Source organism: Clupea harengus, chromosome 23, assembly GCF_900700415.2.
Source record: "Clupea harengus chromosome 23, Ch_v2.0.2, whole genome shotgun sequence".
Taxonomy (NCBI): domain Eukaryota; kingdom Metazoa; phylum Chordata; class Actinopteri; order Clupeiformes; family Clupeidae; genus Clupea; species Clupea harengus.
Window position 1 is genome coordinate 10442275 of NC_045174.1, and position 13067 is coordinate 10455341.

A 13067-nucleotide genomic window follows, 5' to 3' on the forward strand; every position below is an offset into this window, starting at 1 on the left:
GTGCACACGTGTCATGTGTGCTTCTGTACGTGCCATCACGCACACACACACACAATACACACACACACACACACACACACACACACACACACACACACACACACATGTCTGTGTGAAGGGAGTTTGAGTGTGTGCCAGATTGAACCTTTATGAAGATAAATGACTGCAGTGCTGTGTGCCCAGCGATCTTTAAAGATGAATACGTCATTACAGAGACTAATTAGTCTGAAGAGGGGTGCATGCATGCACATATATCTCTCTACATCAATCAATATGTTGTATTCGTGTGTGTGCTTGTGTGTGTGCTTGTGTGTGTGTGTGTGTGTGTGTGTGTGTGTGTGTGTGTGCATGTGTGTGTGTGCGCACATGGTTGTGTGTGTGCGCGTGTGTGCGTGTTGCTGTGTGCAGTGCTTGAATGTGAAGAAAAGCATTTACAGAAGCGACCGAGTATGTTGCAGTTTTGAGACAAATCTTCCCCAAATCTCACTCCTACTCCCGAGTAAAAATACTCTCTCATCCCATCGCACCACCACAACTCTCAACTCTCAACTTCAATTTCATTAGCCCTCTGCTCTGGCACAGAATCCACCGAAAACATCTATGACATAACAACTCCACCATCTCACTGCTAGTGGAGAAATTACACAATTCTGTGCTCTATGGGGCACTGTGGCCTCAATGCTTTTAAAAGCAGAGATTATACTGAATGCACCTCTGTCGCTGGATGGTGATGTTGCAGTTTTGTGACGGCGCCTTTAGTTGAACGCCTTCTACAGTGGGCGAGGAATGAAAAGGAAATGGATATTGAATAGAGTGCATCCCATCACGCTGTGGGGCGTCACGCTGAGCAAACTCGATTGGATCCACCGGAGTTTAGCAGGGACGTCTCGGCAGAGGAGGGGAGGGGAGCGGAGCCTGCGGTGGGGCTTCGCCACTCCTGTCCCGAGGCCCTTTCGGCCGGGTGTCATTGTCACACACACACACACAGCTCTCAGCATCTCAGGATGGCAGCTAATGAGACGCCAGCAGGCCTGCCGGTGCTGCCGCCACCGCCACCACCCAACCCTGGCCATCATGAGCGCCGGCTGCCCAGTGGGAGAACAGGTGCAGCTCAGGCAGCAGAATGACTGGTAGAGAGAGAAAGGACATGGAGTGAGAGAAAGAATGAGAGAGAGTGCGAGAGAAAGGAAGGTAGAGGGAGAAACATGGCTTATTTATTTGACTGTACAGCTCATTTGGTTAAGTTCCATGTTCAATCTATGTCTACTTGGGCAAGGCAAAAAAAATACTGTTTTGTCATCCCAATGAAACCTCTTGAATTGAATTCAGCTGAATGGAGAGAAAGACAGACATAGAATAGGTAGAACAGACACAGACAGGTAGAACAGACACAGACAGGTAGAATAGACACAGACAGGTAGAATAGACACAGACAGGTTGAATAGACACAGACAGGTAGAACAGACACAGACAGGTAGAATAGACAAACAGACATGGAACCAATTCTCAGGTTTGGTTTGAGTTTTAAAACACTTATCAAACCAGTATCCAAACCTTTATATTCTTGACCCCTTAAAAAACATAACGCATTTGAAGATTGATGGAGAGAAGTAGAGAAAGAGAGAGAGAGAGAGAGACAGAAGACGAGTGAATATGCACTGATGGCAGTGAGCAGGGGCACAGTGTCCCTGAGCTTGCCAGCTTGAATGTAATGAGTTGGCCTCCCCGGCGGATGGAATACAGATAACGCTCCCTCCCGCCTGCCCCGCCTCGCCTCTGCACGGCCAGCCCACAGCTCGGCGCTGCGGCGTGGGGGGGTATTTTAGGAACCCACTCAGGATCAGATGTTAATGTGCGCTAAATAGATGTCTGGGTCTGCATCAGGGTTTTAAAAAAAAGAGAGAGAGAGAGAGAGAGGGGGGGGGGAGAGAGCGAGAGGGGGAGAGAGAGGGAGGGAGAGAGAGAGAGAGAGAGAGAGAGAGAGGGAGAGGGAGAGGGAGAGGGAGAGGGAGAGGAGGAGGAAGAGGAAGAGGGAGAGGGAGAGAGAGACAGGTTATCAGAGGGGCTGCCGTAGAGGCGGATTTTTGGAAACAGTGGGAAGCCGTCAGGTTTGTTTGATCATCCATTTGTCAACATGAAGGGCCTCATACTGACCCACACAGCCACTCTGTGTGGTGCTGAGCAGATTGGTGGGTTCCAAACTGGACGCAAACACTCTCTCTCTCTCTCTCTCCCTCTCTCACAAACACACAAGTACCCAGGCAGGCACCCACCCACCAACACATCCAAACACAGGCAGGCTTGGATTGCCACCTTCAAACACACAGAGATGCTTACACATATGGCAACGCCTTATGACCTCTTAACGCGCTTATCTCTCCCCACCCCCCACCCCCCCTCTCTCCCTCTCTCCTCTCTTCTCTTTGATCTGGCGCCATGGTGACCCACTAGAGGTCTGTTCTTCAGCGCTGATCTGAGATCTGAGGCTCTCCTCTCAGAGCCCACTGCCGCCGCCCGCTCTCACTGTGCTGTGGCTGTGGCTGTGGCTGCTTGCGCGTGATGACTGCTCATTACAGACTTCTCTCTCCTCTCTCTCGCCACTGCTAATTACCCACCCCAGTGATGACATAACAGATGAAGTCAGTCTTTTTTTCACACGTATCAGCTCAGAGAGAGAGAGAGTGTGTGTGTGTGTGCGTGTCTGTGTGTGTGTGCATGTGTGTGTGTTGTTGAAGTGAAGGGAATGCGCACTTATCAAGTGGGCGGCAGCCGTGTGCAGCCAATAGAATCTCCAGTGGGTCGCTGCCACCGCTGTGCCACAGGGATGTATTGATCATATACACGAGTGTGCAGGATGGTAGGATGTTAGCCAATCACGTTCCATCGTGGCATGCACGGGTGCATCTGGGTATCCGCAGGACGCAGCTGTGTGGCAAATAGAGGCTGTGTTGTTATGCCGCATGCATCACCAGACCACAGCAAACATGTGTTTTATATTTCCAATGGTTTGTTCACGTCACATTTTACTCAACAAGGTCCTGTTCACAAATATGAGTCAGACATGGCTGTGGGTTGGATTGTAAAGCTTGGCAGTGTATCATTAGGAGAAAGAGATGGACAGGTAGGAGTGGTTCAAAGAGGTTTAAAGCGGTTGATCAAAGCAAATGAAACACATACAGAAAAGCAGAAATAAGTGAAAAAAGGAGTGCATATTGTTGTGCTTACTCACAAGAACAAAGTGTGCACTCAACTATTGTTGAAATAAGCAATATTTTACTTGCAGGGGCACTCCGTCTCACATATTGCAGCCTTCTTCAGGAGTGAAGCGAGCTTTTGGCTTCATGATGGGGATTGTATGTAGATAAGTACAGCAGTTGTTACTTTGTAAGAATGTAGCTAATTACAGAGGAATCAGCCAGCAATAATGTTCATTACAGAGGAATCAGAGAACAGTAATGTTAATTGTTTACTTTCTGCTTCTCTTTTCACCTCTGCTGGAAAATCTACTCTCGCTGTGCAGGGCTAATGCAGGTTTGGTTTTGATAAGGGTCCTCAGAATGCATTAATGTGCCCTCCTGGGAATGTTTCATTGTGTGTACATATGTGTATGTCCCTGTGTGTGTGTGTGTGTGTGTGTGTGTGAACAAGAGACAAAGAAAGCATATGAGTGTGTGTGTGTGTGTGTGTGTGTGTGTGTGTGTGTGTGTGTGTGTGTGTGTGTGTGTGTGTGTGTGTGTGTGTGTTTGTGTGTGTTTGTGTACAGTCTCAGCCTCAGGTAAGGAATGACTTTCTGTGGTAAGTGTTCTAATGAAGCAGAGAGAGAGCAGTGTAGTTGCAAATGTGTGCGTGTAAGAGTGTGTGTCTGTGTGTGTGTGTGTGTGTGTGTGTGTGTGTGTATGTGTGTGAAAGAAACAGTGTGTGTGTGTATGTGTGTGCTGGCATGAGTGTCTTTGTGTGTGTAAGAGTGAAAAAGCACAGCAGTCTGCAAATGAGGTGCTAGACCTGTGGGCCCTTGTTCTTGTGTGTGAATAGATCTGGTGTGTGCGTGTGTGTGCGTGTGTGTGTGTGTGTGTGTGTGCGTGTGTGTGTGTGCGTGTGTGTGCGTGTGAAAGGAGAGGGGGAGAGAGAGAGGAGGGGAAGAGGGAGTGGACAGACCTGCTGAGTTAGCTTGCTGGGTAAATAATGTCCTGTCTGCTGTTCGACAATGACCTGAGAACCGTCTAGACTCAGGATTTGTGCCACTCTGTCTCAGCTCTTTCTGAGGGATGTATTGTCCATTTTTACTGACATTTGCTGCTGATAATATACAGAACGCCCTTGTATTTAGACCATCAGTGCACCAAAACAATCTGAGTCCAGAGCCTGGTCAGCATGGAAAACAACAGAGAGAGAGAGGGAAAGAGAGAGAGAGGGAGAGAGAGAGGGGGGGAGATAGGCACACATGAGACAGCATTGAAACCTATTTTGTTACTCGTACTGGTAACTCCTTGATCATGGTAAGGATCTGATGCAGGATTGTCTGATTGCTGCCAGGCCAGGGCTTGGGTCTGTGCCAAGTCAGCCCCGAGTGAGCCTCTGCGCTCTGTGCTCTGTGCTTCTCCGCTATAGCCACTTAGCTTCTCAGCACTGTATGCTGCAGAGCCACAGCCTTTTATCTCCGCTATCTCTGGAGCCATCGCCGTCTTTGGCCAGATAAGCCTTAAGCTGAGAGCCCAGCCGAGGGGCAGGCCCCGGGGCAGGATCAGAGGACTGGCTGGGGAGAGGATGTGGGACGTGTGCCCGTGTGCCCGTGCAGAGAGTACTGGAGGAGCCAGGGGTCTCGTGTAAACCCCTTTAAGTCCCAGGCAGCGCCCTCCAACCCAGCTAGCTCCACTGATATTACTGCTATCCTTATCAAAGCTGCAGTCAGTGACTCTCTCTGTTGCTTCTCTGCGTGCCCACTTATGCCAACCCGTGCCAGTGGGAATGTATCTGTGTGTGGGTGGTTTGTTGGATATCACTGAAGGACAACGACACACACACACACGCGCACGCACACACACACACAGAAGGAAAGAAACAGTGAGTAGAAGCGTTTATAAATGGGCCAAGTGTTTGTGTGTGTGAGTGTATGCGTGTGTGTGTGTGTGTGTGTGTGTGTATGCGTGTGTGTGTGTGTGTGTGTGTGTGTGTGTGTTGTTTGGGGTATGTTTTAACGGCAACACACTGACACACACATTATTAGAGGTTGAAAATAGCGTTGGGCGAAGGATGGCTGACTCATTTAGCTGTGCAGAGATCTCCTCACACCTCCACTCCCCATCAGATGGAGAACCTGATGGCGTGTATACGTACTTCACCACAGCTTCCAACTTCACAGCTTAAAGGCATCACACTGCCTGGCTGTTGGAGGGAGACGTGGATGGGAGAGCCCTGATTTATGCAAGCTTCTAGCAAGTGCAAATGTGTTTAGAAAAATGCGCCTTGGCCCGATCGGTTGTTTTAGCGATCAGGTGAACCTGATGGTGTGGTTACATGCAGCCCCTCAGAGCAGCTTCCATGTGGTAGCAGCTGATGCTGCACCCGCTAACAGCTTAGCAGAGAACAGCTGGCGCCTGGCTAATGCATGCTTTTGGGAGGTGCAGAAGCATTATAAATATTCAGAACCATGTACCGCGTCTTGATTTAAGTTTTAGGGAGAGTGAGCGCCTCGTGCAGTGTACACTGTTACGGCTGAATTGTGCACCTAAATGCAACACTAAGTAACCCTGGTTACTAGCTTTGTTGTACATTTTGCTTACTTTAGGGTTTAAGGTTTACCACAGTGCAGACATAACTGGTGTGTCTCTTTTAGTTGTATGCATGCAACACAGCCAGGACCCAGTCTCTGGCGCGGGCCCTAAAGTGGAGGCTAATCCAGTTAGCATCAAAGTCTGGACCAGATGCACCAGAGCTGCGCAAGATCTGCGCCAGATCAGGGCCAGATCAGGGCCAGAACTGTAGCCAGATGCATCATCACAGAACCAGATGTTATCTTAGATGAGCTAAGATAATCTTGAAGCTAGGATGAGCTAAGATGCTAAGATGAGCACTCTCTGTACAGTGGTGGCGTAGTGGAAAAAGAAGAACAAGACAGAGCACTGAGGCTTGGGTGACAGTTGCCTTCAAAAAGTGTGAATTTAGCATTTAGCATTTAGCACTTGACAGGCCGTGTCACGCTCTTATGCTCCACTCACAACTTTTCCATGAGCCAAGTGTTAAAGCCTTGAGTTGACTCGGGGCCTTGGAATTACTGACAAATTAACTGTTTTTTTATTATACATTAAATCTGAATTGTCTACATCACAACTTTCTTGAATACTGAGTTTCATTTTCACGACTCCCTCTTTTAAGTGGCGTTTCCAAATTCAGTAAGACAGTATTTTTTTTCTTGGTTCTTTCTTGGTTTCTTGGTCTGTACAATTCAAATATTCTAATGCGACAAGGGCACTTTGACAATTTTCCACTCGTAAAGAGAAAGGCGCGCTGTGTCTAACATGCAGCCGCCTGGAAGAGGCAGCTGCCTGTTGTTTGGACTCAAACATCCCTCTAGGATTACGCCTGCTTACGACGAGATCAATGGATCGGTCGCTTTTGTCTGAGCGCTGTTGTGACATCTGCGGGTGATTTGTTGGGCTGGGAGACGACAGCAGGCGGTGTGGCAAATGTGGGCCGGTGGTGTCAACTGGCTTGAGTCATCAGCTCGGCCAACTGACTGGCATCAGAGGGGGCAGAGAGGGGGCAGAGAGGGGGCAGAGAGGGCATGACTCAGGAGAGAGAGAAAGAGAGAGAGAGACACACAGTGAGAGAGACAGAGAGAGAGAACTGGCATTCCCAGCATCAGACATGCCAAAACACACACACACACACACACACACACACACACACACAATACAAGACAACACACACCTACACACACACAGCAGAACACAGCACACAGACAGACACACACACACACACACACACACAAACACACACACACACACACACACACACACACTAACACACATACACAATACAAGACAACACACACCTACACACACACAGCAGAACACAGCACACAGACAGACACACACACACACACACAAACACACACACACACACACACACACTAACACACATACACAATACAAGACAACATACACCTACACACACACAGCAGAACACAACACACAGACAGACACACACACACACACAACAAACACACACACACACACACACACACACACACACACACAAACACACACACATATATAGCTGCTATATACAGCTGAGCAAATGAGAGAAAGAGAGGCAGAAAGACAGGCAGGTGGGCAGAGAAAGAGAGAGGGGACACCATGAGAGAGAGAGAGAGAGAGAGAGAGAGAGATGAAGTGATGGCCCTTTTTAACACATTCAAATGGCCATTCTAACAGTGTTTAAAGAGTGCAGCTTTTATCAACAGAACACCACACTCTTAACACTCTTTCCCTCCCTCTTTCTGCCTCACTCTCTCTCTCTCTCTCTCTGCCCTTTGTTTCACTGAATATTTTACACTTTCCTTCCCACGGTCCCCACAGGGTCTCTCCAGCTCCTCATGACAACACCAGGCAGGCCTTAGAGGAGGCCTTTCATGGGAGGGAGGCGAAAACAGAATTGAACTATCGGGGAGAGACATTTTGTTACGGTTTGCCGCGACTCAGCAGCACCGGGTATAACGTGGAGCGGACACTGACGGGCAAATTGGACAAGCATCAAAACAATTACGCGTGATAGGGCTGCAGCAGGGGCTGTGGTTACAAAAAAAAAGAAGAGATAGAAGAAAAGAGAGGAAAAAAAAAACGTAACTCTTGACCAAATCAGCGGCCTTTGGAAAATGCTTACAGCGTGTCAAATATAAGCGTAGCAGAGTCTAAAAAGATGCCGAACTTCCATAATAGATTCCCTTTCTCTCTCTCTCTCTCTCTCTCTCTCTCTCCCTCCCTCACTTTCCCTCCCTTTCTATCTGCCTGCCAACTCCTTCTCCATGGCATTCTCTTTTCCTAACTCTGTGTTTGGCTTCCAACTAGCTCAACATCAATCGTTGCCCATCCCTAATCTCTCTCGCTCCACTTGTTTCCCTCCCTCTTTCTCCTTGCCAACTCTTTCTTTATCAGTCGATCCTTCTTATCTGTCTATCCTGGAATCTCTGTATCAATCTCTCCTTTCCTAATATCTCTCTCTTTCTCTCTTTCTCTCTTTCTCTCCCTGTCTGTAGGTTGAGGCTCTGTGAGATGGAGTCTCTGTTTGGAGGGGAGCTGGGGCTCCTGGGTGGCGGCGAGGGCGGCGGCGGCCTGAAGGAGGACGGCGGCGGCTGCGGCGGCAGTGTGGGCTGGAGGGGCTCCCCCTCCCCCGAAGACATGTACTCGGCCTCCCACTTCGCCCTCATCAGCGCCTACCAGGAAATCAAGAGCCGCCTGGCAGGCCTGGAGCGCGAGAACGGCAGCATCAAGCGCAAGCTCAAGATGTACGAGATTAAGGTACGGAGACGACGGCGGGCCACCGCGGCGCGATGGCTGGAACAGGAAATTACCGTGGGTGAGACGGTTTGAGGGCAATGATGGACGACGGTCAAAGAATTCCTTGTTCATTTGTTTGTCTGGACTCCTTGATATTAACAGGAAGAGTGACTTGTTGTTAATTAAGAAGGGGTGGCTTGCATTTAAACAATTCAGGTGATTTTGTAGCCATATTGGGCCCTGATCAAACAGCATTTTTGTTTTTTAAATGTCGATTCCCTCATTAGGGTAATCAGACAGACTGAATATGGTGATCAATGTCTTTTATTCTCAGGTGTGTGTTTGGCAGAATGTTCCAATTAAGAATGTAAATGGAATGCCAGATACACTCTTATTAGTCACAGTCAGATAGTAAGAACCTGCACTCCAGTGCCTTGAGGTTCTATTTGTTTGCCTGAAAATTGCACATGAGAGACCAACTTCAGTGTTCTTGCAACAGGAGGCCAAGGCCAAATTCCCATAGCCCCTGAGTTCTATTGAAATGAGAGAAATTGCCTGGCTCTACAAGACTATGGCTCAGTTCAGCTGTCGGTCGCAAGACAGCAAAGAATAGGATGACTGTGCAAGGCTAGATTCTCACTGATTTCACAGCTGATTTCTCCCCTCTGTAAGCTAGCACACGTGTAGACAGGTCATGGTCTAGTCACACATTATGAGTGAGGCTTCCTCTGGACCGTTCCACAGTTCAATGGAAAGTGAAATAATGACTTCTGTGCCAGTGTCATCCCTAATGCACCTACAGTGATTCCCCCATTACTGCTGGCCTACCTGTTAGCTGGTAGCCATGCTATGCTAATCCCAGAGAGGTCTTTGCAGCTGGTGGAGACAGTGAGGTGAAATGTCTTTTGGGAATAAAAACAGACGGGCCTAGCTGGCAGTGAAGGTCAAAAGGCTGTTCTGAAACCATCCCTAGGGAAGATCTGCAGGTTAGCGGCGTACGTCATCACAGGCCAGATCAGGCACCGCTTGGGCCGCTTTTTTGCATCCACATTTGTTTTCCTCCCCTGAGGCAGAGGGCGCATTATGCTTGCTAACCGCTCCTGTCCACCTACCACCCCCTCTACACACACACACACACACACACACACACACACACACACACACACACACACACACACACACACACACACACACACACACACTTCACCCCCCATTAGTTGAACATCTGTTAGCTGGGGAGGCAGGAGCAGCTGTTAGCCTCTGGGGGTTCTCCTCTACACAGCTGAGCAGCCAGCACAAACCCCACAGGTCAGAGATGGAGGGATGGAGGGAGGGAACAGTGCATAGCTGCAGAGCACACACAGACCTTCACATGACATACACTAACAGCCTAAACACCCTCTGCTTAGCCACAATGTCGCATCTTTTGCTATAAGAGCACAACATGGCTTAAACCCTTCAAACATTAGCCTAGCGCCAACTCAGAGTGCTTACTCAACGTGGGCGTCAGGAACACAAATAGGCACGGTGGAATATCCACCAAGAAGCAGACGGTGTGCTGACTCTTAGATTTTGCGTGTGTAATTAGCTCCACTGTGGCTGGGAGAACCGGTGAAGACGTGGAGTAGGATAGGGGCGGATGATGGTGTACTGGTTGCCGGGGAGCAGTCTGGAAATGTATACCTCGGGTACTGCTAAAACTGGCTGGGGCGGCCTTTGAGGGAGGGGAGGGGGAGGTGGTGTTTTCCCAAATGGTAAAACATTGTTTAGTCCCTGGCCCTGGCGCTGGCCCTGGCGCTGTGTGACGGAGAGCCTAAATGCACACAACTGGCAACACATTCTGTCTGATCCCAGAGTCCACTGAAGACATATTGAAACAGCCCCTTTGTTTTGTGTACCAGGGCGAAGGCGTATGATCCCATTACAATGGTACTGCAAATAGTTAATGCTAGTTTAAATAGCATCTCTAGAAAATGTAGGGCCTCTTTTGTAACAAAATGCTGTATTTGGAAATGCAAAGTTCCTGTATACCACTGATTATATTTACTCTGACTGAATGTGGACTGAATCAGTGAAGAATAATGAAAAGAAAAGGAAATACTACAGAAAGGTAATGGTGTTCTCTACTGCATCAGAGAAACTTTTTATGGCTTTGCCCAGCTACCAGGGTGAGAGTAAATAACATTATATCTTTGCAGAATGGAATTTATTTGTGTACATGTGTTCATATGTGTGTGTGTGTGTATGTGTTTGTGTGCCTGTGTGTGTATGTGTATGTGTGTGTATTTATGTGAGTAAGTGTGTTTGAAGGGGAGAATGGTTTTTAATGATTGTGTTTTGCCTCTTTAGTTCCCTATGATCAGTGAGTTTGGGGAGGACCGCAACTCCTACTGCTCCTTCGAGCCCAAGGAGACGGCCCTGCTGCAGTCAGAGAATGGCAACCTGCAGCAGAGAGTCAACATGCTCACACACGAGGTGAGAGCAAACACACACACACACACACACACGCACACACACATGCATACACTTACACTCACACACACACACACACACACACACACACACACACACACACACACTCATGCACACACATGCACACACACACACACACACACACACACACACTCACACTCACACACACACACAAGCTCTCACATAGAGACAGTCAGCATACAGCTACTAACATGTTCATGCACTCTATCTGGTCATGCCAACATGAGGACACATGAGAGCATATATATCCACACACACACACATACCAATGCTTAAGCACTCACCTACACAAACAGTTTAGAATACTACGCACCCAAATGTCCATAGGGTGTCCATAAGCCAGTGCGCACACTATATAGAGACTATTGAGAGACACAAGGAAGTGTACTGAGGGGCCGGGGGGGGGGAAAGGAATATAAAAAAGGGACAGCTTTTCTTAGAGAACAGTCATATGCATATTTAGTCTGAGCTCTTAGCCAAGTACATGAACCCTAATCCCCCCCAAAAGACATCAGGGGCTTCATTGCTCCACTTTATTGGTTAGCACCAGGGAGACAGGCTTGGTTGTGTAAGAGCGTTATGGTAGTAACAAGCTCCCCGGCGCCACCAGTCATCGTCACGGCGATGTGTGCGTGCGTGAGGGGAAAAATCTCATTAATTACTGATGATCTCTCTCTGTTACCATAGCCACGCCGAGCCTGCCTCTGCTCCGTCCTGGATCGCTCGTTACTCTCTTTGTCGTCTGTCTGTATCGCGCGCGGTCTGTCTTTCTCCTTATGCGTTTGATAACTATCTCTGTCTCTCTCTTTCTCACTCTTACTCTTTCTCTCTCTTTCTCTCTGTTTCTCTGTTCCTATGTCATCCCTTCTCTCTTCCTCCCACTTTCACTCTCTCTCTCTCTCTCTCCCTCACTCCCACACCTCATAAGCTGATGTGTGCGTATAGCTCTTTGTCTCCAAGTCAATCTTTCACTCTCTATGTATCTATCTCTCTTTCTCTCACTCTTCCTCTCTCGCTCTCTCTTCCTTTCTTCAGCTCTTCGTCCTTGATTTCTATCTCTCGTCTTTTGTTCTCCGCCTGTTTTCAGGCTTGCGTGCCCAGGGCCATCCATTAGCGTGTTGCACCGCACATCCAGCGGGGGCCGACCACAAAAACATAATTATCTACCGAGGTTGGGTGGGGTGGCGGTCGGGGGGGGATAGAAGGGAGGGTGTGTGTGTGGGGGGAGAAGAGGTGCGAGCTGGGATAATTGCAGCGGATGTGTCTGAATTAAAACGCATTGAAGTGTGCGTTGAGGAGGTGGATTGGGTGGGAGGGAGGTTGTGGGTGCGAGAGTGTATGTGTGTGTGTGTGCGTGGGGTGTGCATTAATACTTTGGTCTCAGGCTTCAATACCCCCGGCGTGTTTGAAACATTCATGAAACGTTTGATTAAACCTTCCGTCGGCGGCTGAGGTGGAAAGACCTGAACGAGTCGGCGGTGCTTCCTCTTTTTTTTCTTTTTTTCTCCTAGCGTGTTCTAAAAATGGCATAACCTCCGTGTTCCTCTCCTCTTGCGCGATGAGCACTGATGTATAAAACCACAGGCAGGAGAGAGAGCGAACAGGGCAGGCAGGAGTGCGAACCTCAGATGAAGTGAACGAGGGGAGGCAGCTCCACTATGATTTTACTCCCATCTGAGGACAAGAGACTGAGAGGAGAGGGCTCGAGACACAATCAGTCTGGAGTCTGCAGATCACGCAAGGTGCTTTAAAAAAAATAAAAAAGATTTAGGAGGGGGAGCAATAGCTTGGGGAGTGCTTCCAGCTGGTGCTGCATGGATTACGAAGGCACAAATGTGCTTTGATAAAATACATCTCTTGGTTATTGGCTTGATGTATTTAACACACGGCCTACATTTTTTATGTTGTCTTAATCTTCCACCCCTCTCAAGGGGGCATGAAAGCGTTTCTTACCTAATAAGTATTCTTATTTTTTCCATGAATTCCTTCACATCCAAGAATTTAGGGTGTTATTTTCAGTTCATGGTGGACTTGTTTAAGTCTTCAGTGGGAAGTTATGAGAAGTAGTTGCAGAATCTA

At 48.4% G+C, this 13067-nt stretch overlaps 1 protein-coding gene across 5 annotated transcripts in view; it reads left to right on the forward strand.

The window, feature by feature from the left end:
• tbkbp1 (TBK1 binding protein 1) overlaps positions 1-13067 on the forward strand; it is a 51079-nt gene that overhangs the window by 17227 nt on the left and 20785 nt on the right. For 4 of the 5 annotated variants that reach the window (XM_031561116.2, XM_031561118.2, XM_031561120.2 and 1 more), the window contains 2 exons: positions 8255-8516; positions 10845-10970. In XM_031561116.2, coding sequence (XP_031416976.1) covers positions 8271-8516; positions 10845-10970 — 372 coding nt within the window. In that variant the 5' untranslated portion in view covers positions 8255-8270. Of the gene's footprint in view, positions 1-8254; positions 8517-10844; positions 10971-11854; positions 12731-13067 lie in introns of those variants that run through there. The other variant, XM_031561121.2, reaches the window with a different exon arrangement.